We start from the raw sequence: 27,883 nt of genomic DNA, 5'->3' as shown, positions 1-27,883 counted from the left end.
AGAGCGCTAGCCTTGAGCTGAAGAGCTGAGGGACAGCGCCCAGGCCCAGAGTTCAGGCCCCACGACCGGACCCAAAAAAAAAAAAAAAGATAGGAGATGTCCTTATCACTGTGACAATTTTCTGGTGGTGGAGGATTGCCAAATAGATGCTTCCAGCCATAGAAGGGACTCTCCTCCTTCTTGGGACTTCCTAACTCCCTTACAGTGTCCCTTCCTGATTGGGGTTGGGACGGAGTCATCAGAGGGCACCTCTGTTTTGAGATAGGCCACTGCTCATGTACTACTCAGCTGTGAAACCCTTGCAGGGCCAGAGGGATGGGAGAAGCAAATGAGTCGGTTGCCTGCTCCTGCCATCTGGAGCCATCCAGATAAATACATCATCCTAAGCACATAGAGCAGGAGGCCTTGGGTGATTGAGACCAAGCGATGTGCCAGCCTCACAGAGACAAAAGAGTGGGTGTGTCTATTTCTGTGAACTCTCCATGACTCCCTGAAATGATCCTAGCCACAGACTGTGGAAGAGTGGAAGGCACTGTCTGCTGCACTCCTCTCTCCTTCTGTTCTTAGGGCTATAGCCCTAGGCTGGAGAGTAGCAGAGCAGATGCAAGGAGGGGCAGGGGAAATGTTTTCCTAAGAGGAAGGTGGCAAGCCATGCTTAGGTTCTCAGCAATCAGCTGTCATCAGACTTCCAGTGAGCAGGTGACATCTTCACTAAAATGAAGAAAAGGCATTATAAAACTACATAAATGTCTACTCTGCACTGTGCTCTTAAAAATGAGAGCCTTTCAATTCATCACATTGTCAGTACTATGCAAAACCCAGCGTAAGATTAGAAAGTAGATGTAAAGAAGGGTTTGGATGTTCTGTGAGAATCAAGCTCCAGGACGGTTCATTTCATCATTCTTTTCAGAAGATGTGAATGAGACCTCTGGGAACACAGTTGTGTTCACTCCCTTACTTGCTCACTGTGCTGCTGACACTAGGATAAATGGAAGGAAACCTGTGGGAGAGGAAGGGTGAAAAAAAACCTTGTCACGGGTCCCCATTGCTTTCCTGACACCTAGCCATTGTATTCAACAGGTGTTAGAGCTGTGCTTCAGAGGGTGTTGAACTCACACACTTAAGGGTAGAATGAAAGTCTAGGTCTTTGGTCTCCAGACTCCCAGCTGTGTATGAGCCTATCCTAGTTTTTAGGATCACATGACACAAGTCATTTTTCTGCTTCATGCTTCCATATTTGTCCATAGTGAGAGAGACAGAGATGAAGACACAGAGAAAACAGAGACAGAAGGGAAAGGAGAGCCTGATAATATGTTCACCTTTGTGTCACTATCATTTATGAACTGTGTTGCATCATATCATGTATTCTAGTATCTTCTTGAGAGTAAAAATAGGGGTTTCCTCCTCTCTGGATCCCTTACAGCTCTTAGCTGTGTCTGCATGAATCTGGAGCTCTCATGTTTTCTGAGTAGAGCTGAGATCATCAGAAGATCCTAGCATCTTCGGCTGAGTGAATATCACACAGCCCTCCTTTATAATCTATCCAGTAGTTACTTTGCTGGTGAGTAGCTGGAGTCCACCTGTGAGGACCATAATGTGGGTGTCTGAGGTCCCACATGTTTATAGCTCATGCAGAGGTCAGGGGGACATAACCTCAGAGTTCATGCAGCATCATGGCACTCATCAGTTTCTTAGCAAATTCAGGCTTCTGCTATGAACCTAGCACTGCACTGTGAACTGACAATGCGCCTGGTTAGATAGAATGGCATAGGACAAGCACAGTTGAAGGTATAAAGAACAAATCTACCAGAGCATGTTAGCCAGTACCTAAGGTGACAGAGTATGGGTGGAGCAGTTCTAGGCAAAAGTGTGAGAAGTCTCGGTTGACGCTTAGGACAAGGAGCGAATTGGCTGGAGCATCCATATAGTCTGGGCCCAAAACACTTAAGTGCATTTGGGATCCAGAGATGCTTACTGAAGTAGCCTCTGTACAAGCATCCGTTTCCAAATCAATGCAGACTCACAGGCAGAGCGCTGCTCTGGAGTGAGATAGCTCAGTGTGAATCCTGTCTCAATATGTCTTTTCTGTGGGACGAGCAGACCATGTGTAAATTGCTTCAGCTCATGGTACTTCAGTTTCTTCCACTGTAAAACAGGACCACTAACAATGCCTGGCCCATGAGAGGCAGTAATGCAAACACAGTACCTGCCTAGCACACAGTAAATCCTGTGTTGTCTTAATCTCATCCTCTTTGAGCGGTCCTTGAGCGCCCCCTGGTGCTAGTGCTGTTGGGGCCTTCCAGCCTAAGTCTGCTGTTTGTACAGCTGCTATATGGGTTGGCTGATTCCATTTCATTCAGTGACAAAATTGTGGAGCCATCAAGGACTAAAAAAGCATCCAGTCTAACCTCCTATACTGTTAAGGAGACTGAAGCCCAGAGATGCCACGTAGCTTGGCTATAACCACACAGCTGCTCAGTAATCACACTAGGACCAAAAGTGAGGTCTTCTGAGCTCCCAGTCCACGTGTCCTAGGAAAGCTGCAAGAGAAAGAGGCAGAGAGACAGAAAGGGGAGTAAGAGAGATGGGAAGACACATTTACACAGGAAGGGGACAGACATTTCCCCCCACCCCACCAAGCAGGGAGCAGAGAAAGAGGGGGTGAGGAATGAATGACTGAAGAAAAAGACAAACAGACTTCATCCAGACGACAGATATACATAGATGGGGAGGGAAGAGAAAGGTAAGAAGAGGGAAAGATAACAGAACCAGAGACTCTTCCTGGCAGGAAGCAAGCAGGCTTCTGCCTTCCCACCTATTGCCAATTCATGAGTAGGTCTAGCCCAGGTGGGAATATATTACCCTTTAAGGTTCACATCAGAATAAAGCAGGGAGATACAAACTGAAGATAGAAGACAGTGGGAAAGAGATTCCACTTAAACATCTGCTGCCTGACACCTTTCCCTCTCAACAGGTATATTTGCAGCTTTTTCTTCCTTGCTGTGAACCAGGATGATAGAAATGTCTTGGTACAAAACTGGAATTTAGAGTCATTACTACTGGAATGATTTTCAATCCTATGGTTTTTCCAGCTTAGGAAAGTAATTTCCAGCTCAGAATGGTACAGAGCAATAACCAATAAAGCACTCTGATAGCATGAGACTATCTCCACCTTCTGTCTACTTTTCTCCCTAACTCTTCTGCTTCCCCTGTGTGCCAAAGGGCAAATTCCAAGCCCAGTAGACCAGATTTATAGTGGGAAGAACCAAGAATAACTGGGTGTTTCCTTTTTCTTTTTCTTGTTGTTGTGGGGCTTGAACTCTGGGCTTGGGTGCTGTCCCTGCACTCTTCAGCTCAAGGTGAGCGTTCTACTGCGTGAGCCACAGCACCACTTCCAGTTTTCTAGTGGTTTTTATTGGAGATAACAATCTCACTGTCTTTCCTGCCCGGGCCTGCTTTGAAACGTGATCCTCAGATCTCAGCCTCCTGAGTAGCTAGAATTACAGGCGTGAGCCACCGGCGCCTGGCTCCTTTTTCTGAGAGATGTAAATTCTATTCTGTTTTCTTTTTATTTTTCTTAGCCCAAACATCTGTTTTCCCAGTACACCTGCAGTCCATCTTGCTCTGTCTCCTACTTCTTCCTTACCTCCTTCCCCCTCCTCCAAGAATATGTAACATGTTTTGGAAAAACTATTGTGTGCAAGGCAGTGTTCCAGGTTAGAGTCTTTGCCTTGAGAGTAGACACGTATACACCTAAGGGGCTTACAAATGGCACATAGCTGTCTGGGTTCTGGGCTGAAGAAATCAAAGAGCAATGAGCTGATGGAGCCAAGAGTTTCCTCTGGTGGGAATGAGATTGGTGTTGGTCCTTGGAGCATAGACAAAAGTAGGGGTGGTGTTCATGAGGAAGTCTGGGAGGCAGAGTTAAGCTACAGAGATAGAGAGAAGGGAAATCTGGATTCTCATGGTAGACAGTGGCAGTGGGAGGTGTATCTGGAAGGAGTTGAGCATGATCATGGTGATGTGAGGGGAGGGGCCTATGCCCTCCATTAGAGAGAATGTTTTATATTTAAGCAGGTCCAATCAGGGAAACTACTAAGGGGGAAGTGATTTCAGCATTTATCTGGTGTGGTGAGAGCATTTTTAATTGGTGGAAATTAATATTAAAGTCCATAGTTCCTGTACTACAAATGCATCTCATCTGCTTCCACTAGTTTTTCTGGAGCCTCATGTGGAAAATTATAGCTTTTACTATGTTGATTCTTGCTTGCCAAAGAATGTCTGAAAGGGATTTGAGAGTGATTTTTTTAAGCTCGAGATAGTCCATCTTTTACTAGCTATAGTGACTCTAGCTTCTTAATCATGCTAAACCAGTTTGGATTTGTATAATTCAACTGTCAGCCTTGCATGATAAAAATGAGCACTCTCAGAATGATTAGTAATGAAAAGTGACCAGAATGATGATGAGCCTGGAAGTTAACTCTTCCAGGAAACATTCAAATGAATAAGGACAGGCTTACGAACCTCTGTATCCACTGAGATGAGAGAATGCCCACATAGGGACCCATCTCTGGCATTTGAAGCAGACTGGTTATTTGGTCCAGATTTTCAGAAGGAGATTTAAACATCAGAGGGAGGGCCGATTCCAATCCTCACATTCCAGTACAAAGACTAAATGTATCCATAAATGTCATATTGTTCAAAGCTGTGAATAAATGCCACCAAACATCTACCAAATCCTTTTTCTTGCCTTTTCTGATTTCATCTAACAGCATTATGGTGCAAGTGACTGTGAGTAACCATTTGGGACCTCACTCTTTGCTTCTTTTTTTGGTTCCTGTCCTGGGGTTTGAACTCACAGTCTGAATGCTGTCTGCCGCTGAGCTTTTTTGCTCAATGCTTATGCTCTACCACCTGATCCACAGCTCCACTTGGAGCCTTTTTTGTAGTTAATTGGAGACAAGAGTCTCACAGACTTTCCTTCCCAGGCTAGCTTTGCACTTCGATCCTCAAATCCCATCCTCCTGAGTAGCTAGGATTACAAGAGTGAACCACTTTTCATTATATTTTCACTTTTTAATTAATTTATTGGTTTATTAGTACAGGTACTGGGGCTTGAACTCAGGACTTTAAGGTTTCACTTGACTTTTGCATTCATGGCTGGTGCCTTACTCCTGGAGCCACACCTCTACTTACAGCCCTCTGCTGGTTAATTGGAGATATGAGTCTGATAGACTTTTTTGCCCTATGTGGCTTCAAACTTTGATCCTCATCTCAGCCTCCTGAGTAGCTAGGATTATAGGTATGAACCACCAGTAGCTGGCCCCACTTTTCTAATACGGAATTTGAGGCTCAGAAAGGTAAGTAAACCTGTCTAGGGCTGTGCGGCTAGTGGTAGGTCAAGGAATCTAAACCAAGTCCACCTGACATCAAACTCCATCTTCTTGGCCTCTCCATTATGCTGTAGCACTATGCTGGGTGATGAGAATAAAGAGACAGTCCCTGAACTTTGGGTTTATAATTTCATGCTAGAAGATCACTAACCAAGCACCTTTGGAGATTACTTGGTCCAAAGAATAAGATTTGTGGATAATCATATAGCTACTGCCAGCCTCAGATGGATTTTCAAACTATCTGTGCCACAGAGACAGTCATACTCATACTCTAACACTTTTCCATCTGAAAAATTTATCTCTAACAAAATGTTTATCTCTAACAAAAATTACCCTAAAATAGTAAATGCCCATTGTCATTTATTTTTCATTGTCACGGTTATATGACTCTGGCTTGTTGATGCTGTTTATTATAGCATCTGTCTTAAATGGATGTAAGTAATTAGAAGTATTAAAGTTCTCAGTTAAGTGTTTGGTGGTGATAATCCAATCACTCAAATATTTTTTTTCTGATAAATGATAGAGGGTTCTTTGGGCAGTGTGAGATCCTGGAAAGAGTGCAGGGTTGAAGCTTAGCTGAATCTAGTAAGGGATGGAGGGAAGACTGGCAGGATGGCTTTCTGATGCAAGTGAAGGTAGGGAGACATTCCCATCTGCCCCTGTTATGTCCCCTTCTCAGAGGGAGTCCTAGATCCTTTCCTGTGGTAGAAGGCTGGTGCCCAGATCAATGAGTCCACTCCTCTCATATGTTCCTTAACATCTGCAGGTAGAAGCTTGCTGCTGGTATGCCTGCACTCTTCCTTCATGGAAACTTTGTGAGCTAGTCCTAATACCTTATTACTAGCTCCCTATTTCCTACCTTTTACCCACCACTGTACTCTGCTCTGCTTTGCATCTGCTGAGCTTCCCTTCCCTGCCATTGCCCCATTGCCTTTTCCGTGGTTGTCTACTTTGATCATTGTTTTTCTTTTTTCCTGTCCTTTCTTTTCTCTTCTCTTCTCCTCTTTTTCTGTACTAGGGATTAAACCTAGACCTTTGGACATGCTATGCTATATCTCTACTTCCTAGTTACATCCTTAGCCCTTACTTTGCTTTTTCTAAATATGACTCTTTCCTAACTGAAGAGCTGTCCTTCCAAACTGAGCACCTTCAAGCAAGGATCAAGTACCTGTCTCTGGCAGATGTGGGATATTGGTAGTAGTGAAGGAGACAGTAAGAGGAATAAATCTCTTCCCAGAAGTTACTGAGCCTTAGGGCTTTCTTGATCCACAATTAACTTTTAAGTGTCTTTAACATCCTCAATCCCTTTTTATTATCACATTAATGAGCAACCTAACAACCTGACAAGCACCATCCTGGTTCACCTCCTCTGGTAATCCCTGGAGCTTTGACTTACCAGGCTAAAGGACAAAGGATTTATATGTTATTGTTAACAGGACCTATAGGGGGATTTTGAGCAGAGGGGAATTATGATCAGAGTGAAATTAGCCATTAGGTGGCTGGGATGGAATGAGGAGGAACTGGAAGCCACTGTCACATCATAGAGCATGAACAAGGGCAATGGAATAAGGATGGAACTGAGAGCATTAATTTTTTAAATCACTAAAGAGTGCAATCTTTCTCATTATAGAAAATAAGGGAGTGTCAAGAGTGAATATGGAACTGTGTTTCTCCTGTGGGCTTGGACTTTTTCCCATTAAACTTAGTTGGACCAATGGAGGCTTGTCAAACACACACATTTTTTTGATTCAGAATCTGAGAGTGAATAGTTTCTATATATTAAAAAAATCCAGGTGATGTCAGCCTCCCTAATGTTCAGAACCTCTGACAAGAATTTCAGGCCTTACTGAGAAGTGTGATGAGTCCTTAGCTGGCATCAAGCACCAGGCTGAGGAGATTCTCGCAGTGAAGGGTCAGGTGCCCCAGCTTCACTTCTGCTGCAAGGAACCCATATTGGTTGCCTGAAATGTTGGAGCTCAGGGAATTGGGGAAAATGAGAGTTGTGGTCTTCTAGATTCTCTCTGGGCTCCTACCTAACATCAAGAAAAATGACCATAGCTTGCAGGAGAGTCTTATTTTAGTTCAGACCTCTCAGGAAAAGGATGGCTTCTCCTGTCACAGCAAGACATTTACTTTCACCAAAAGAGGAGACAGAAAATGAGTTACTGGTAATTGGTCATTTTAAGTGGCACCTATGCACTCTTAAATCACAGCCTAGTGGGAGCTGGATGTTCCCCTTACTGTTCTCCCTGAGAACCAGCTCAGTGTGCTGGTGAGTAGACAGGAACAATGATTTGATGGACTTTCCTGGGTGCTTTTGCACATTGTGGATACTTGAGCCTTTAACAAACAAATGTGTAACAGATGCCTGATGGCACATAAATGCTTTTTCATTGCTCTCAGAATGATGGCTTTCTAAGTGGGTGGGGTCGGGAGCCGGGGTGGTGGGAGATAGACGTTGAAAGGGAGATATCTCAATGTACTTAAAACACCAGATGCCTTGCTTTTTTGACCATGGATCAAATTATGATGGAAGCTTAATAGCTCAGTTTGAGCAAGGTTATTTATCAAAGTCACATCAGATATTCAGGGTTGAGATTCTGGCCCTATTCTGTTTGCAATATCTCTGCTTCCTTTTGTGATGTTTACCTTTTATCACATAAGAAGTGCTAGGATCAGACATGTTGAGTTCACTTGCTCATTTATTCGGAAAGTGCTCTTTGAGAATACAACAGCCCCAAACAAAGCCCCTTACACTCTGAGGTAGAAATAAAACATCATCCAAACCAAGTATGGATACATCATTCACAGTTACTCTGCCCTGAGTAGAGTGCTGAATGAATATGTGATAGGAAGAGGTTTAAGAAGAGGGTCTAAACCATGGGACAGGCTTAGGTCCTTAAGACCAGGATGGCCTTTCATTAATTTGCTTGCACTTAATGGCCTTTGTCCAGACATGACCAATAGTTCTCATCCAAAGGATATTCCCTTCCTCCTTAACTATTAGAAAGGATTGTTGCTTGCCCCTAAAGAACATTCCATCTTGATTGGAATAAACACAATTAGACTAAAAAGAAAGGGTGTTCATAATGGCTGTGAGATTGGCTACCCAATCTGTTTCAGAATGTCACTCTTGGAAAAGGCTCTCCTGGGAAAGAACCAATTTCTGGTAGGAATGTTATGGCAGGAGAAAGGAGCAAGAACATTATAAGTTGTTCTCAGACTGGACTGCAGCACTGATGGGTCTGCATTGGCCTGTGTTCTCACTCACTGATGTGGCAGAATGGAGTGGCACATCTTTTCCCAAGACAGGTAGGGTGGGATCCTCAGCCATGTCTGCATGTGATGATTTATGGCCATGAGATTTTCTTGTTCATTCCTTGAGCATAAGGAGCTAGATGCTTTGGGAAAGAGATGATGATGCCCTGTGAAAATCAGTACCTCTTTCATTTCCCTAGGAACTACCAGCCACATGGCACAGTTGGGCATGGAAGTGAGGGTTACACAGAGAACTTTGAATGCAGACTGTCAGTTATGCTAAGGGTTACCATGGGAATATGGAGCAGGTGATACCCACCCTGCAGGTGAATGCGGGAGGGATTGGTTTGTGTTGAGTTCATTTGAAGCTTCATAGAGCAGTCACTGTGTTGAGTATGGTGCTGTGCAGCAGGATTGCAAGAAGAGCGCAGTCCTGTGGGACAGACAGGCCTGTGGTACATAATTGTGGTTTGGGCACAGCCAGAGAAGAACAACAGCTACTCTGGCCTGGATAGGTTATTAAGGAATAGAGGATTGCCAGAGCCAGTGATTCTGACATAGAGCTTAAAGGATGAACAGGGAGCAGCCTGGGAAGTGGGTTTGGATATGGACATAGACAGTTCCAGTGAAGTGAAACAATGAGGGCAAAACTCAAGACAGAAGCAATATTCAGAGTGAGCCCACTGGAGCTGGGTTTGTCCTGTGGGACCAGCCACAGTGGGTCTTACAGGCTTTGTATGTCAGGTAGGTTAATAGGCTTCTGAAAAGCTTACCGCAATGCAAAGGTCTTGCAAGAATGCAAGAGTTGGAGGCTAGGGCAGTGGCTCACACTCGTAATGAGGTGGGAATCAGGAGGATCACAGTTCAAAGCCAGCCTTGGCAAAAAGTTAAGGAAATTCCCATCTCAGTCAACAAGCCTGGCGTGATGGTTCACTTCTATATCCCCAACTACATGGGAGGTATAAGTAAGAGAATTCTCAGTTCAAGGCTGGTCCTGGGAAAATACACAGGATCCTAACTGAAAAACAACTAAAGCAAAAAATAAATTACTTAACTGATAATTACTTAGCTGATAGAGTACCTCCAGCAATAATATAAAAAAGTAGAATTAAAATAATACTTATATTAAAGCAGTATGTTCATTTAAGTATGAGGCTGTTTTGTGCCATTACAGGGGCTTGAACTCAGGGCCTACATACTCCCCTTAGCTTTTTAGCTCAATGTTGATACTCTACTACTTGAATTATAGAAACTTTTGCCTTTTTTGGTTATTAATTGCAAATAGGACTCTCATAGACTTTACTCCCCTGGCTGGCTTTGAACTGTTATCCTCAGATCTCAACCTCCTGAGTAGTTTTACAATTAGAGGCATGGGCCACTGGCACTCAGAGTGGCTGTGTTTTTTAGAATGGATTTGGTAACTTCTTTTTTTAACTAATAGAAACCAACTAGAAAAACAATCATTTGGTTTTAAGCCTCAGTATATAAACTAAGTTAACTAAATGCACAGCCTGTCAGATCAGATAGACAACTATCATTGGAGACTACTCTCCATTTAAATTCAGGGGTACAACTATCATTTATGAAAAAAAAACATAGCATGAAGGTAGAATTCAAGAATGCTAGCTTTTTCTTAGGGAAAAAAATGTGTTCTTTCTATGCTACATCTCCTTACTCGTGTGCTCTGTTCCAGTGATTGCTTCTATCTGTAACTAGTTATCAACCCAGGCCACCAGAAGGCACCTTGCCACTTGCCCCTGTATCATCTCAATATCCAATCACTAAATTGTGGCAGTTCTTTCCTCCAGCCTATTTCCAGGGACTGACACTGCCATTAGCCTTGTCTGAGTCACTACCAACTGTTATAAGAATTATGGCTGTCACCTCCTGTTCTTCCACCTACTCTTGCCTCCCTTTGTCCAGTTGATTCTCTCCATAGCATCAGAGTAATATGTGAGGGACTTGGTGTGTCTCTCTTCTTTGGAACCTTTCAGTGGTTCCCAGGATGGACACTTGAATCACTCATTTAACACACCATTTCTTGCTTACTCCTCTACTGTTCTCCCTTATCAATTTCTAACTTAGTTGTCTTGCTTTCTTTTTAGGTCTTAGCTATACCTCCCTTCTTCAGAGAGGTCTTCCCTGATTCTCCAGCCAAGATACAGTTGTCTGTTGGCACTTTTCACCTTTGTAATTAACAATTGTTGTGTGATTGATTCAGTAACTAGTGGTTGTTGCCTCCATAGACTGAGTTCTTAGACTCAGGGCTGCTCTAGTGCCTGGCACAGGTGCATAGAAAAACAAATAAATAGCTGACTATGCAAATATTCATGTCCACATGTTGCCTTGAATTCTTCAGACAAAGGGCAAAGCCTCCAACGGTTAAAAAAATGCTTAAATACCAACCAAAGCCATTATCATATAAGAAAACTATCATCCTATACCATCATAATTATATTGACCACTGAGTATTTTTAATATAATCTGGATGACAGAAGTTAAACAGGAAAGGGATTATAAGGGTTACCCTGATGGGCAGTTATACCCAGGATTTATCTAAATCATCAATTTCTTGTTCTATAGTAATGTTCAGATTCTGGGACCTAGCTCACCATATTTATCTATCTCACCAGAAACAAATAGAAATGTCAGGCACTGCTGGCATCTTCTCAGAAGCACGTTTCCCTGCTGTGCAGATTCACAGAGGAAGCTGGATTGACTACTGGAATGGAGGATATAGCATCTGGGTCAAGAGCACTTGTAGTCTGCGAGTATATACCAAGCAGTGAGGGTAGGGCAGAGGTAGTAAGAGATTAAACAATTCCTGATTCACTGTGCAGCTTGTTTAAAAGTATCAGAGCAGCACTTGGGGTCAATCCTAACAACAACAACAATAGTCAACAAATTAAGATTGAGACTGAACAAATAATAGGAGGGTATTCTAAAAATCAGAGGCCGAGCTGAATTTAGTTAAAAGTGAAACTCTTTTGTTTCCAATGCTGCTACTTACAGCCCTTGTATTTACAGTGGATTGAATATGTCCACCTGGACTGCTGCTCTCTAATAAGGAAAGAGTCAGCTATTATGTATGTTGTCACATGGCTTTCTTCCTTCTGGAAAGTCATTGTTTCTATCTTTTCTTCCTTCTCTGCCCAGGTGTTGGATTGGATTGAAAACCATGGTGAGGCCTTCCTCAGCAAACACACAGGGGTGGGGAAGTCCCTGCATCGAGCACGGGCCCTACAGAAGAGGCATGATGACTTTGAAGAAGTGGCTCAGGTGAGATGCTACATGTATATGATATGGGGGTGGGGGAAGGAGTGTGGAGATAGCCAGGTACAGGGGACCCAAGGCTGTGCTTTGAAAGGGACATGCTGAATTGACGATCTGTGCCTGTCAGACTGCCTTCTTACATGATGCAAGGTGGTCTTTGTCTTCTCTTGGATTCTACTAAATGAGTAGTGAATAGTTTCCTAACTTTGTGATATTTAAAGAAAATCTCCCTAGCTGGGTATGGTGGTATATATTGCTTGGGAGGCAGAACAGTGGGATTTTGGACAGTCTGGGCTACAAAGCAAGACCCTGTCTCAACATTCACTCTGCCTGACGCTGCCAAAGGAGGAAAGAAGGAAGGAGAAAAAAAACTGTTTCTGCCAACATAAACTTAAAATTCCTTGTTTACAAGGTGGTGCTGTCAGGAGGGTAACGTTAGAACCATCATCAACTCAAGGCTGTGCTTTATACTGTCAGTGCTGATGAGTGCGAACTAGAAAATCACCAAGGTTTTGTTTGCAAAACTGTGCACCCTTTGAGACCTGAAGGAAGAAGCGATACCTGATCTCCAGCCATGTACCTATAGAGCAATGTGCCTAGAGCTGTACACATGGTCCAAACAAGCTGCGAGTCAATTCTGAGTATCTGAGTGACAGGTCGTAACAGGTAATTGACAGAAGTCAACACCAAGGCTCAGGAAGTTCTTTAATGTGGCTATGCCATCCACTTTCAGTGGCTCTGCTGAAATTTCCCAGTTCTGTCCGACTCTTTGTACCCTAATTCCATGGCTTCTCTACTTATTGAGGAATGGACACCAGGTATAAAATTCATTTCTGAGTTCCAGGTTGCACATAAAATGTGTAGGACAAAGAGCAAGAACAGGGAGAGTGAGATGGTACTGTACCATCTCTTTGGTGACCATTACAACTTTTTTCTGGCTTTGCTAACAATTCCATGTAATCTGCACCTGCCTTTCTCTGAGAGAAAAGAGTTCTAAATTCCAAAAGGCCTCTACTTTTCTAAAAAGTATGTCTTCTGGAAAGGAAACCCCTATGGAGGGACTAAGAAGGGAAACCTAAGCAAGGATCATAAGCTCATTGCCTTGATGACGTGTCAATGAGTCAGTAGAAGTGAAGCTTGTAGTCTGGAAATTCTAACTCGGGGGAAGGATCAGGGTGCAGTGGAGGCTCCCAGCATCCTAGTCCACATGAAAAAACTAACTTGGACCTCAACGAGAACAAATTGCTAGTCTGCCTGAGACCTGATTTTTTCCATGCGACTTGATTACCAGCAAGTCAGAATGGAGTGACCACAGCAAGAAGGAGTTTTTCCTTCTGTCACTTTTGCTCATAATTGGCTGAGGGTCATTGGGAGGCATTGACTTACATAAGAATTGGAAAATTCTTGGAGCAGCACCAGAGGAATATGGCAGAAAGACAAAGCATGAAAATCCTTGTTTCTTCTTGTTTGGGGTTGTTCAAGAAGAGTGTTACACATGTTGTAGTATAGGAAGCCTGAGGTTCATGTAGGAGTGGTTTTCTAGAGGACCATGATTCTTTCAGCTGTATCATCTGATGAGTCTTTGGCTTGAGGCTGACATGAGAGGATGGAAATCTGAGCAGCCATTCCCTGTATTTAGGTTCAAATAAATCTTGAATCAAGGCAAGGCGAGAACTACAGCTATTAGAGCTCCTGGAAGTTTGCTTTTCCATAGGAAAGAGCAGCCCTCAAATGAAGGAAAGGTCCCTAGACAAATATATCTCCTCTCTGAGATAGTAGAGATGATATTACTGGTCACTCTGAGGTAAAGACATTTTAGGCAGCACTTAAAATGACATAAATGATATTTATAAATGTGGCAATCAATTATCCATCATTTAAATTTGAATTTTGCACTTAATAGCTCTTGAACACTTCATTTATATATGCTTCATGTGTATGTGTATTGGGGCTTGCTCTCAGGACTGGCCTAGGCTTTTTCACTCAAGGTTAGCACTCTACCACACTACCACACTACAGCCCTATTTCTGGATTTTTTTTGTGATTAATAAGAGATAAGAGACTCATGGACTTTTCCTGCCCAAGAAGGCTTTGAACTGTGATCCTCAGATCTCAGTCTCCTGCATAGCTAGGATTACAGGTATGAGCCATCAGAACTCGACTTTTGAATACATTTTAAGAAAATTCTTTTTTTTATTTTATTGTAAAGATGATGCACAGAGGGGTTACAGTTATATAAATAAGGTAATGTGTATATTTCTTGTCGAACAGTGTTACCCCCTCATTTTCTCTCCCACTTTCCCTCCCCTCAACTCCCCCCCCATGTTGTAAAGTTCATTTCCAACATAGTGTCTTGTGAGTATTTCTGTTGCATTGGTTCACACTGTGTCCTTTGTTTCATTTTATTATTCCCCTTCGCTTCCCCAAATTATACACACACACACACACACACACACACACACACACACACACACACAAAACACAGGGTACCAAAATCAAGAACAATGACAACAGAAGTTAAAGCAAAGTGTCTAAAAATGAAGGAAAAAGAAATAAGTTCACACAGTATATTTATTATAAGACTTGTTTCCATTCTTAGAGTTCATTTCGATTAGCATCATTTTATATGGTCATATGCAGATAGCTATTGAGCAATTGTAATCCACTGCTAGGAATATCTTAGACATGTACTAATTATTACAAATGAGGGAAAACATGAAGCCTATGTTTCTTTGGGTCTGGCTTTAATATGATTTAATAGAAGACCCTAAAGAGCAAAAACAATTCTTAGCAGGAAAAACAGTACTGAGGAATATCAATACCAAACTTCAAACTCTATTATAAAGCCATAGTTATAAAAACAGCTTGCTAGTGGCACATGAACAAGCCTTGGACCAATGGAATGTAATTGAAGACCCCAAAATGATCCCATAGACCTATAGCCACCTAATCTTTGAAAAAGAGCCTCTTCACAAATGGTGCTCGAAGAATTGGCTGTACACATGTAGAAAACTGAAGTTAGATCCTTATATATCATCCTGCACCAGAATCAACAAATGGTAAGAGCAGATACCCAGAAAAATACAATAAGGGATAGGGCAAACGCTGTGGCTCCTAGGTACAGGTTGAAACTTACAGAAGCACAACAATTCAAAGAAAGGCTGGATAAATGGGATTGCGTCAAACTACAACACTTCTGCATGGCAAAGGACATAGCTAGCAAGATAAATAGAAGGCCCACAAATTAGAAGATCTTCACTAGCTATACAACAGACAAGATACCCAGAAATCAAAAAATTAAACTCCCCAATAACAAATCCTCAAGGAAACAACTGCTCCATTAATAAGTGGGCTAAAGAATTAAAAAGAGGGCTGGTAGAGTGCTCACTTAGCATGCATGAAGCCTCTCTTTCATGCATGAAGCATGCATGAAAGAGAGGCTGGGAAGGTGGCTCAGTGGTAGAGCGCTTGCCTTGCATGCATGAGGCCTGGGTTCAATTCCTCAGCACCACATAAGCAAAAAGAAAAAAGCCGGAAGTGGCACTGTGGCTCAAGTGGTAGAGCACTAGCCTTGAGCTGAAGAGCTGAGGGACAGTGCCCAGGCCCAGAGTTCAGGCCCCACGACTGGACCCCCCCCCAAAAAAAGAAGAAATGCAAATCAAAACTACATTGAGATTCTACCTCAACCCAGTTAGAATGGCCATTATCAAGAAAACAAATAATAACAGATGTTGGCAGGGATGTGGCCAAAAGGGAATGCTACTGCATTGTTGGTAGAAGTATAAACTACTCTGGAAAGCAGTATGGAAGGTCCTTAAAAGACTAAACATAGAGCTCCCTATGATCCAGCAATCCCACTTCTGGGTATTTACCAACTTGATCACAAACAAGGTCATACTAAAGCTACCAGCACAACTATGTTCATTGCAGCATTATTTGCCATAGCTAAGATATGGAACCAACCCAGATGCCCCTCAGGAGATAAACGGATCAGGAAGATGTGGTATATAGTCACAGTGGAATTCTATGCTTTCATCAGAAAGAATGACATCACCCCATTTGTAAGGAAATAGAAAGACTTGGAAAAAATCAAATTAAACAAATTCTCTGAAACATTTGTAGACAGTTTAGGAGTCCTTAGATCAACCTGCAGGTGGCACTGTCTGAATAGGTTGCCTGGAGGCTGAGCTGAAGGAAAAGGCATCAACAGTCCTAAGAGCCTTGCTGAGGAGACACCCAAGGTGCAGATGGTAGATGCTGAGAGCTGAGACCAGGGTCTGTGTTCATTCACTTCTGTAGTCCAAGCTACTGAGGCAACTCACAGAGAAGACTCCGTCCTGTCCTGATAAATACTTGACTCAAGTTGCCTATAAACTCACCAAATGAATCAGGCCATAGAATAAAGCAGCTTTTAAGAGGCACTTGTATTTTTTGGTGGCACTTTAAGTGTCTTTGGGAGAATAAACAAATATAATATGGAGTTGCTGTCCATAATAACATAGTTGTCAAGGGAAAAATGTGTCCTTATCTGCCCAGGTGGTGCCATAGAATATAATACTGCTACATTATCCTGAGATACTTACTATTATTTGGTAGGAAAGTACTCAAATGCCTATGGTTTAGATAGCAGCTCTAGATGCTCTATTAGTCGACTATTTTATGGCCTCATTAAGTGAAACACCAGACTTTCTGTAAGCTAAGTTAGTGAAAAAAATAGCAAGATTCACACTCCAATATATATTACCTAAACATAGTAAGTAGCATCCATGTAGCATTTCTAAAAGAATAGTCAATTTAAAGAAAGATTTAAAGCAATACCAAGGACATAGGCACATTTTCCAAATCCATTAAAAAAATCTCATTAGTGGTATCACACTATAATCCTTGTTTGTTTCTCAAACTTAAATAGAACACACTAAAAAAGATTGATTGTTCATTCCTCCAATAAATAAATAAATAAAATACTAAGGGAAACAGTTGGATCTATCAATGACCTTAACCACTAGAGATGTAACAGTGATCCCCACAAATTATGTACAAAAAGCACATAAATCAGGTCAGTGCATAGGAATGGGAGGCCTGTGCCCTGAGAGTTGGACAGCACCTCTCATTAATTTCCATGTCCCATTAAACCTGTGTTGGACGCTATGGAAAATGAAGAAGATGCCCAGTTTCTGTCTTGAGCAAATCATAATCTAAAGACAAACATAGATCAAACATTCTAAGAAGCTCCATACCAAAAGAGGAGAAATTATCTACACCCCTCGAAAGTTTTCAAGGAGAATTGTGAGTCAAAGCTAGGAAAACCAGTACTTCATCTGGTGAGCCAGTAAATATAGCTACTATGGTGGGGTGCAGTGACCTTTAGAGTAGTTTTACATTTTCTTTTCTTGCCCAAAATGATGACCATTTATAGCAGCTGCAAATCCAAGCAGAAGGGAAAGGTTCAAGAGCTTAAATAGATGTTTTTTCACATCCCAGCTTCTTAGCAAGAATGAAAGGTTTTTAGGCAGATGGGAAAATGGTGAAGAATGCCAGGAAAATGCAGAGACATTAATGTCATGAAGTGAGCAAGGGGAAGAATATGAACAGATAGCGTTGAAGTGTAATCCTACCCTTTGGATTTTGCATGAGACTTTTTCCATTGGGGTGGGTTCAAGACATCCCTTCCAGGGAACAGTGGGGGAAAGTTGATGGCATGAGATGATGGAGGAATGATCCTGTGGTTACTGTTGAGAAGAAGAAAGATGGTTTATATGTAGGTAACTTTTTTGTTGGTGATGGTGGTAGAGCTTGAACTCTGTATCTGGGTGTTGTCCCTCAGCTTCTCAGCTCAAGGCTCTACCACTTCAGCCACTGTGCCATTTCCTGTTTTCTCAGTGGTTTATTGGAGATTAGTCTCATAGACATTCCTGCCGAGGCTGGCTTTCAACCATGATCCTTAAATCTCAGCCTCCTGCGTAGCTAGGATTACAGGCCTGAGCTACCAGTGCCCAGCTTATTTTTAACAAAAGGTTTTAAGCATTACTTTGAGTAGTTTCAGTCTGGAAACTTGGGAGGATATAGAAACCAGTATACATAATAAGGAGAGCTTATCCAGCGCATACATTGTCCCCCTCTTTTCCTCCTTCCTACTTGGAAAAAAAATAGAACATTCAGAAGACATTGAGACTCTACTCTTAATGTTTTTAAAGTTCTGAGTAACAACTAAACTATTCAAAAGCGCAGGTGGTGTTTTTGTCTCTCATTCCATGTAACACATTGAGGCTTTAAGAAAGAGATGGCTGCCTAAATTAAAAAAAAAAAGTTTTCTGGACTGTGTTCTGCAGAGCCAGTATGGTGCACTTCTGGCAATGGGTGAAAGGCATCTTGTAAAGATTAGGAAGGATACCTATTGGCAAAAAACCTGATGAATCTATATGGAAGGATGCAAATGAGTTATGAACTGGGCACCAGTGGTTCACAGCTGTAAGCCTTAGCTATTCAGGAGGCTGAAATCTGAGAATCACCATTCGAAGCCAGCCTGGCAAGTAAAAAATCTGAAGTAGAGCTGAAGCTCAAGTGGTAGAGTGTTACCTTGAGCCAAAGAAGCTCAAAGACAGTGCCCAAGCCCTGAGTTCAAGCCCAAGGACTGGCACAAAAAAAATTAAGTGAGTTTTGAAAATGGAGGGAATATCCAGTGAAGCCAAAACTACATATACATCAGGCACCACACAAGTGTCATAGACAAAAGCACTCAGTGAAAAACATATCAGAACTCTTTAAGTTAAACATTAAAAACAACAGATGGGCGTCAGTGGCTCATGTTTGTAATCCTAGGTACTCAGTAGGCTGAGATCTGAGGATCAGGTTTAAAGCCAGCAAGGACAGGAAAGTTCTTGATACTCTTATCTCCAGTTCGCTACAAAAAGTTAGAAGTGGAGGTATGGCTTAAGTGGTAGCACACTGGCCTTGAGTGGAAAAAAAAAAAGCCAAGGGACAGTTCTGACACCCTTGGTTCAAGTTCCAGTACCAGCACAAAATAAGTAGATAAATAAAGATGACTGATTGCCAGCCATATTTATAGACTTCTTTTTCTAAAGAAACAACAAAAGAAATGGTAACTGCACTTTTAACAAATGTTCCTAGGACTTTAGGATATGAAGCTCAAAACTAGAAAATGTCAATAGAAGAGAACTCTTTGTTTAACAAACTCCTTCTAATAGGCATGAGGTTGTATCAGGAAGCTTCTCATCTTTATGAAATCTACAAACCTGAGAGCAGTAAATAATATGGAGAAATAAGAAGACAAAAAGAACACAAAATGTAAGCCATCATGCTGTTGGAGTGGACTTTAGTCCATTCCATTAGATAAAGGAAACTGAAATGTAGTTCTGATACGATTTGAATTCTGTCTCAAGGGTAACTATAGGGATAATGCAAATCCAGATCTCCCAGCATCTCCTAGAAATTGTGTGACACTTTAAAAAAAAAGTCTGTTAGGTTGTTGAAAGCAGAGGATTCTACCTGGTAGAAAATGAGCCATTGTAGAAATGTTCAAGAAATATAGGTTGTATCATAATCCTGAAGAAACTTGACCTTTGGATGCAACAGTTTTGGGGCTTTAGTCTTAGGAAAAAAATGTTACTCTTGCATGATAACATAAATTAAGCCATAGTCTCTACATAAGAGAAATAAAAGTTTATCTGCACCCTAACTGGATCACATATGTAATGCTTATTGTACTCAATTATGGAAAACGTATTTCAAGAACTGACAAAATATACTGCAATTGTTGGAAGGCTGCTATGATTGTGAAGCGAAAATCTGAATAGGTTCAGTTTTGATTAAATGATGTTTTATGGTGGTTTTGACGATTGAAGGCTTTTTATGGAAAATTAAGAAAGGCACTGTTTTAACTAAATTCAGGTATAATTTCAAGTTCAAGCCCAAGGACTGGCACAAAAAAATAAGCGAGTTTTGAAAATGGAGGGTAAAATATCATTGACAAGCCCTTACTTATTTTTGATACTCATCTCTTCACGGAAACCTCCAGTATCCTCTTTGCTTTAAATCAGGAGCTCCTTTCCTCAATACACATATGCACTAATCATATCCCTATCTCTATCATGGTAATTATCATACAGTGTTCCAATCAATTTTTCCTGATTTTCTTCAGAGCAACAATTCTGTCTATGTTCTTTTTATCCCAATTCCTATCTCAGTAGGGTGGCCAGGTTATCTCTGAGGATGATAAATGGGTGAGAGGGGTATTAGATTCACCAGAACACAGGCTCCAAAATAATATAACCTGATACCTAAGTGTACTACCCTAAAGAATGAGTAAGTTTGCATTGAGCTAGGACAGTCCCAGCCTAGGATCTGGCACTCTAAAATGAGCATCTTTAAATTTTGAGTAAACTTGGTTTTTTTAGCTTAAAACCTATAAATAAATTAAAAACCTATTTTAAAAAACTATTAAAGCTTTATAGGAAACCATGTCTGATAAGAGGAAATAATTTTACATAGTTATACCAAGGAATTTCATTCAATAAAGCAGTTTGTGAATACAATGTATCTTGATCAATGTCACCCCTTTCAACAATGTTCATTTTTCAGCCCCACTAAATTTCTATAACTTTGCCAGCTGGGGTCATTATCATACCCCACTTCTAAACTAGCTATGCTAGGAGCTGAAATGCCACAAGTCCTTTATTTTATTCTATCTCTTTGAGGGAAAAAAAACTTAGCCCAGGCTAAGCTCAAACTCAAGATCCTCCTGCTTTAGCCTTCCAAATTCTGAGATTTCAGGCATGAACCATCATGCCCAATCTTTTCAGAAGGATCTTAAAGGCAACAACAATAAGACAAAAGAAAAATAGAGAGAAGTATACTATGTATTGGTTATATATTCAGTATATTGATTTTGAGCCCATCTGGTCATTGACTTTTTGACTTAATACATCACATTCACTGATTACCATTGTTTTCTTCTCCCTTTTGAGATGTCCTTAATAACAATAATGATAACATCATATACCACTTTCTATGCCCTAGGCACTATGGGAACATTTTGTTATGTTGTCTCATTTAATCCTTATGACATCTTGTGGAGTAGGTATTTCTAGCTCACACTTACAGATAAGAAATGTGAGGCAGAGGTTGAATAAATGAGCTCTAGGAACCCATGGTTGCCTTTCCTCTTTCTATGGTGTCCTCTGGCTTATCTGAAACCAACTGTTGGAGACAGCTGGTTCTGCTTTCTGCTGGCCTCTTTAATTGACATAGCCAGTGTTTGGCTTGAGTCTTCATTTCCCTGGTCTAGAACACACTGGTGTGTCTGAGAGACCTAATGCCTCTGTTCTTTCCATTTTGGGTTTTGTAACTTTGTGACAACTTAATTTCTCTTGGTGTCCTTTCTGAACTGATAATGACATGTACCTTGAAGAATGATATGAGATCTAAAACAATGTATGGAAAGTTCCCAATAGAGAATTTGGGTCATGGAAGATGTGTAATAAATGATGGTTCCTGTGGCTCCTTAGTAGGGCTGGTATACAGGAAGTTTCAAGGTATTTCAGGCTAAATTATCAATTGCCATGCTTGCATACCTTAAGCTGCAGCTTACTGTGGCTATTTAAAAGAGAATAGCTATCCTTCAGGACAGCCAAGAACTGGGGAGATAGGACGGGTATAAGTGTTGGCAAGCAAAGATTAAGCATTGTAAGAGGGGTGACACACAATTTGATCAGTCAGAACCAAGGAAAGCCCATAGCGTGATGGTAAATGTTTCCAGATGGCAAGGAGTACTCAGTAGCTTGGTTTGCAGAAATGAATGGTGCTCACAGATTTAAAGTGAAAGATGGATAGTTTTCATTGGAAAGGGTCTTAACAGAGCAGAGCTCAAGCTACAGTTTCCTTACCTGGAGCCCAAGGTAAGAAAATAACTAGCTCTTACAAAAAGAACAAAACCGTGGTTGTCAAAATGGGCATCTGGGCACAATAGGGATATACTGGCTGCTGATGGGATCTATGTGGAGAACTAATCTGGGGATGAGATGTGTGATTTTGTTTGATTTCTATAACTGGACTATAGCTGGGCCTGCCCTAGGGCTCCAGAAACAAGGGAAGTAAAGAGAGTTTAGGAATCAGGGAGAACAGACCGTCCCTCCTAAAGGATTCTGTGACTCAAGATGGTCAAGTGTGTAACTACTAGGTTTCATGATGTGATGGTGTATTTGCTTTGCACAGCCGCAGTAACATAGAGATGGGAAGAATAGAGTCAGTCTGAAAGCACAAGCACCAGGTAGAAAGGAAAAGGAAACAAGGGAGGCAATTCCAGAAATAAATTTTCTGTCTGCTAGTATTGATTCAGAAGGCAAGCCATTACAGGATCCTCCAATGATTCATTTCAACACTGGTCAGCCTACCCAGATGAAAAGAACCAATTGCCTTTCTCTCTCTTGTCCTTCCTTTGTTTCTGTGAGCTAGGCCAGCAGGGTAGGTCTCGGGAGTGTGCTTGCTGTGTGGAAGCCAGCATTTGTGTAAGCTTAGACTAAGCGGAAGCCCTTGGTGAACCTATACCCAAGGAGGATATATGCATATTCTTCAATGAAGCTAATTTGCCTTCAGAAAAAGTTTGGAAAGCATTGTTCAGGTTTTAAACCTTGTTGCAAAGACAAACATACAAGGAAAGAAATAATAACTGCCATCATTGAAAAACATACATTTGCAAAGTTCTCATTCTTTCCTTGAAACAAATATTCAATTAGTGTCAATATTTTTTCCTCATTTGTCCAGATGAGCATTCAGGCCTAGAAAGGATCATGCGAGTGGAAGAAACAAGATCTGATGCCAGGCAGGCAGACCCCCAAAACCCATGCTTTAGCACATAGCCATTCAGAGTAATAAAAAAATGGGCTTACTCAACTCTTCCTTTGATTATTTTTTAAAGGAAGTTAGCACTATGTTATTTTTATTTTTAATTATAAAGCCACACATTTTCAATATAGAAAACACATACAAGCAAAAATAATCTACCCACTCAATTGTCTAACTGTCTAACCATTGCTAATACTTGGTGTTTGTTCTCCCAGATAGTTTTCTATTTGTGTGTATGAGTACATTTGATAGCTAGCTTTTCTTATTTAATGATATATCCATGGTACTAAATACACACAGTGTTATTTTCTTTTCTGATAAATTCTTTACTATTAAGATTCCTTGTTCTTTTCCAGATTCTAGCAATTTAATAGGGTATGACTGGTACAATTTTAAATGCATAAAGAAAAATAAAACACATTGAAAACAGAGTTGGGTTTGAAACAAACAAACATCCAGAATCTTCTCAAAAGAGAGAATACATCAGAGAATGGCAATCTATACACTTCCAAGCCCCTCCAGCTCCTCATTGCAAGTGTGCATATATTAGAGGGTGGTGACAACCCACTGAGCTTATAAACCTATCTGGAATCAGTCTTTCAAAAGATAGCATTTGATCTAGCTAGTCAGGAGGCCGAGATCTGAGGGTCACGGTTCAAAGCCAGCCCAGGCAAGAAAGTTCATGAGACTCTTACCTCCAACAAACCACTGGAATACCGGAGGTGGCGCTGTGGCTCAAGTAGTAGAGCTGAAGAGCACAGGGACAGCGCCCAGGCCCAGAGTTCAAGCCCCACTACTGACAAAACAAACAAACAAACATCTGAGTGAGGGAAGGGGTGACATTGTCCAAAAAGAAATGTACTCTACTTGATTTATGTAACTATCCCCTCTGTATATCACCTTTATACTAATAAAGAAATTAAAATCTTAAAAAGATAACATTTGCAACTTCTTTCCTTTTCCTGGTAATTGTCATAGCCTTTCTCTGTTCCTCCTTCCTAAGTCTCACCCATGCTTCCTCCTTTCTTCCTCCTTTCTTCTTGTTTTTTTGTTTGTTTGCTTTTTGGTCGGTCATGGGACTTGAACTCTGGGCCTAGACGTTGTCCCTAAGCTCTCAGCTCAAGGCCAGTGCTCTACCACTTGAGCCACAGCACCACCTCCGGTTTTCTGGTGGTTTATTGGAGATAATAGTCTCACAGACTTTCCTGCTCAGTTGGCTCTGAACCACAATCCTCAGATCTAAGCCTCCTGAGTAGTTAGGATTACAGGCATGAGCCACTAGCGCCCCGCCCCTCCCTAATTCTTTCTACTGCCTTTTCTTCCTTCTCTTTTTGTCCCATCTTCTCATTGAAGAATTTCAAGAAAGCCTGAAATAGGGGCTCTAATTGTGGTCTAGAGTACAGCCCTTCACTCTGGCCATAGTGTGATTTAGTTCACACTAGGGTGATGTCTTCCAGGACCGAAGACCTCCCTGTGGCATTGCCGTGGCATTAAGGGTGATGAAAGTAAATCAGAAGTGTCTGAGCTGAAGGATAAGGACTTTTGAGAACTTGTTGGTGGATGTGGCACCTAGTATATGTAATGAGCTATAAGGAAGCAGCAGCAGAGAGACCCAAGTAAAAGGGTTTCAGGAAGGATATTATGTAAACCTCCTCACTTAAAAAAAAAAATAAGCACATCATAACCAGAACAACCCACCACACAGATTTGTGTCTTTTCCTTTGCCAATGAGCAAATGGAGGCGTTTTATGAACCAATTTCATTTGGAATAAATTTTAAACCAGAGAAAGACCCACTGCCAAATTCTGGGGACAGGAACCAATTTGAGTTTCTCCACCTGGAAAGAAAGCCAGGTTTATGCAATGGAGCTGAGTTCTTATGGCCTCCCATGATACCTGGGAATGTCTAAACTCTGTTGGAATTGGTGTCTGTATTTGTCTTGGGATCTGCAGACAGATACCCCACTAAGCCAAGCCACTTCTCTCTGAATTTAAGTAGAGACTGGCACAGCTGTTCTTCAATCCAGGAGGCAACACAAAATATGGGTAACTTCAGCTATAATTATATAGTTCCAGGGTGTTTCACACTTTGGGCTATTTTGTAGAATACATCTGAGCTTCAACAATGCCAGCTATGGATTGAAATAGTTCTGGTGGACTTTGATCCACCACATGCAAGAATTTGAAAATATCATTGAAGGAAAGAGGCAGTTGGAGAGTCTAAAAAGAACTTTAAACCCATGTGATGGGTATGTTCCATTTTCCTTCTTCACAAAGTTTGAACTCTGCCTATGTCTAAAATTATGAAGTCTTTGGTATCTTGGGGTTCCCAAAGTCAGTCTCATTTGTTTAAAATATATAACTAAAGAGGAGTGGGTTCTTTTGATGTATACCTTGAGCGTTAGCCAGACTTTGGTTGTTGTGTCAAAATACAACTTCAACAAGATTTTTGGCTTGTAGTTTCAAAGGCTTCAATGCATGGTCAACTGGCTCCATTGTTTCTGGGTGGGGTGAATCACAGCATCATGGTATAGGGAGGTGGGCAAAGGATTAAAGTTGGACACCTATGGCACCCAGAAAGCAGAGACAGAGTCAGAGACACAGACAGACAGAAAGAGAAAAAGATGGAGAAAATGAGATGGAGAGAAAGGGAGAAGGAGAAGGAGAGAGAGAATACCCATTCCCTTTTCTTCCACCTGGCTCCCAGCTTACAGGATGGTGCCATCCTCATCCAGCACAGGTCTTTTCCCTTAGTTTATCCTCCCTGGAAAACTCTTCACAGACATAGCCAATAAGGTGTGCTTTACTAATCTAGACATTTTTTTTTCTTTTCTGGGCCTAGGCACTGTCCCTGAGCTTTTGTGCTGAAGACTAGCCTCTACCATTTGAGCCATAGCTCTACTTCCTCTCTCTCTCTCTCTCTCCCTCTCCCTCCCCTCCCCCTCTCCCTCTCCCTCTTCCTCTCTCTCTTTCTCTCTCTTTCCCTCTCTCCCTCTCTCCCCCTCTCCTTCTCTCCTTTTCTCTCTTCCTCTCTCCCTCTCTTTCCCTCCGTCTTGCTCCCCCCTTTCTTTCCTGCCCCCGCCGTAGTTAAGTGAAGACAGGAGTCTCACAGACCTTATTGCCTGGGCTGACTTTGAATCACAAGTACTTAGGGTTAGGGTTAAAGGTGTGAGCCACTGGTGCCTGGTTTAGACACTTCTTGATCTAACCAACTTAAGAATCAAGACTAACCATCACACTTTGGGTCTAATCCATCTGCTATAACTGCCACTCTGGTGAACGTTTTACAAATTTATAAAGTTAGGAAGATCCAATTTAGAGGATTTGCTTTAACAAATTACATTCTACTGTGGCTTCAAAGTACCCAATTCTATGATACCAGATGACTTAAACCCAGGACTATATTCATATTCCCCATTTCCTCACTTCGTGCCTTGGATTTGAACTATTGATACCACCTCTGCCCATCTACAGGATGGCAATGGCAGAGTCTTCCTGCTTCTTTCCCTGTGGGAGGAATGAGATTCAGTGGGATGGATACAAAGATGGAGCACCTGAATGGAAAGCCAAACTATCCCACCTATATGTACAGGCCACGTAATCTTGTCAGTTTCTGTATCCACAAAATGGGAATATCGATTTCATTATATTTGAAGTAGGCACTATGTTAGATAATATACTTGGCAGCACTTTAAGTGTGAATACAGAGTAAGTGTAAATTACCGTCATTATTATTCAGGACACATGATGACAGTGGATGAGCTCATGTCTGGAACACACTCAGAAAAAAAAAAAGAAACTGAAGATGTAGAGGAGATTGATATATTGTCCCAAATCAAGAGTTTCACAAAAGAGAGGCTGGGAAGGTGGCTCCGTGGTAGAGTTCTTGCCTTGCATGCATGAGGCTCAGAGTTTGATTCCTCAGCACTACATAAGCAGAAAAAGCTGGAAGTGGCACTGTGGCTCAAGAGTGCTAGCCTTCAGCTGAAGAGCTGAGGGACAGTGCCCAGGCCCAGAGTTTAGGCCCCAGGACTGGCACAGAGAGAGAGAGAGAGAGAGAGAGAGAGAGAGAGAGAGAGAGAGAGAGAATTGAGAGCTAGATTCCCAGAGTAACCAGATTATCTGGGATTCTTCTACATTCTCAAGCTGAAGGGAATGATGGGATGAGTGAGGGACTCCCTTGTGCTGATATTTATATAAGCTCAGATCCTTGCAAATGGAAACAGCACAATGCTTTTCATTCCATGCACTCTGCTTAAAGGGGATAGCATTGCCCTTCCACAGTGCCCTACTCAGCAGCAAGCAGTATTGTCCCCAGCCCACACCTACCTCTGTAGCCCTGGGGGCTACAGTGGCTCTGGCATCTACATTATTGGATTCTGTAAAGTTGTTCATGCTCTGCTAAATCCTGCCTCCTATCTACCTTGCTTTAAGTCCTTGTGTCACACTCACATTCACTGCTTAACTTTCCTAGTCTGGTTTGTATGGAACTGCTAATGGTTCCTGCCTTTTGGTTTTCATGAGGATAAGGATTTTAGATGCTGCCTATGGTCAAGGAAGATAGCTTGTGACAGTCAGGAACATTCAAGAGTTCCAGATATTGCGGCACATGATGGATATGAACCTGAATCCTGTGATCCTAGTCTGCCTCATGGTCCTATCTCCTGCAATTTGGATTCTAACCTTCCTCTAAAGGGCCTTGAGGGGAGATTGATCTTCCTGGCTTCTCTGCACTGGGGAAATGCTCCCATGGTTGTGTCTCTATTTAATGTCCTGGAAAAGGAAATAAGAAGAATATGTTGTTCCATTTTTGAAAATGGGGACCCTGGGGTCTTAGAGGACCTTCCTAGATACTGTTGCTCTTGGTCAGTAGTCTCTGGTGAACAGAAGGACATATGGCATATCTTCAATCCTAGAAAAATTTCTTGATGCAGTATTGCTTAAGAAGGGTATACAGGTGAGGACTGGGAAGGTGGCTCAGTGGTAGAGCACTACCCTTGCATGCATGAGGCCCTGGGTTCGATTCCTTAGCATCACATAAGCAAGAAAAAAAGCTGGAAGTGGTGCTATGGCTCAAGCGGTAGCACGCTAGCCTTGAGC

At 41.8% G+C, this 27,883-nt stretch overlaps 1 protein-coding gene across 4 annotated transcripts in view; it reads left to right on the top strand.

The window, feature by feature from the left end:
* Nucleotides 1-27,883, top strand: part of Kalrn (kalirin, RhoGEF kinase) — a 531,501-nt gene that overhangs the window by 226,796 nt on the left and 276,822 nt on the right. For all 4 annotated transcript variants that reach the window (XM_013019466.1, XM_013019467.1, XM_013019468.1 and 1 more), the window contains exon 10: nucleotides 11,808-11,930. In XM_013019466.1, the coding sequence (XP_012874920.1) occupies nucleotides 11,808-11,930 (123 nt within the window). The remainder of the gene's footprint in view (nucleotides 1-11,807; nucleotides 11,931-27,883) is intronic.

Source organism: Dipodomys ordii, unplaced genomic scaffold (assembly GCF_000151885.1).
Source record: "Dipodomys ordii isolate 6190 unplaced genomic scaffold, Dord_2.0 Scaffold45, whole genome shotgun sequence".
NCBI classification, from domain to species: Eukaryota; Metazoa; Chordata; class Mammalia; order Rodentia; family Heteromyidae; genus Dipodomys; species Dipodomys ordii.
Note: the sequence above shows the minus strand (reverse complement) of the source record. Positions and strands in the feature narration are given on the sequence as shown.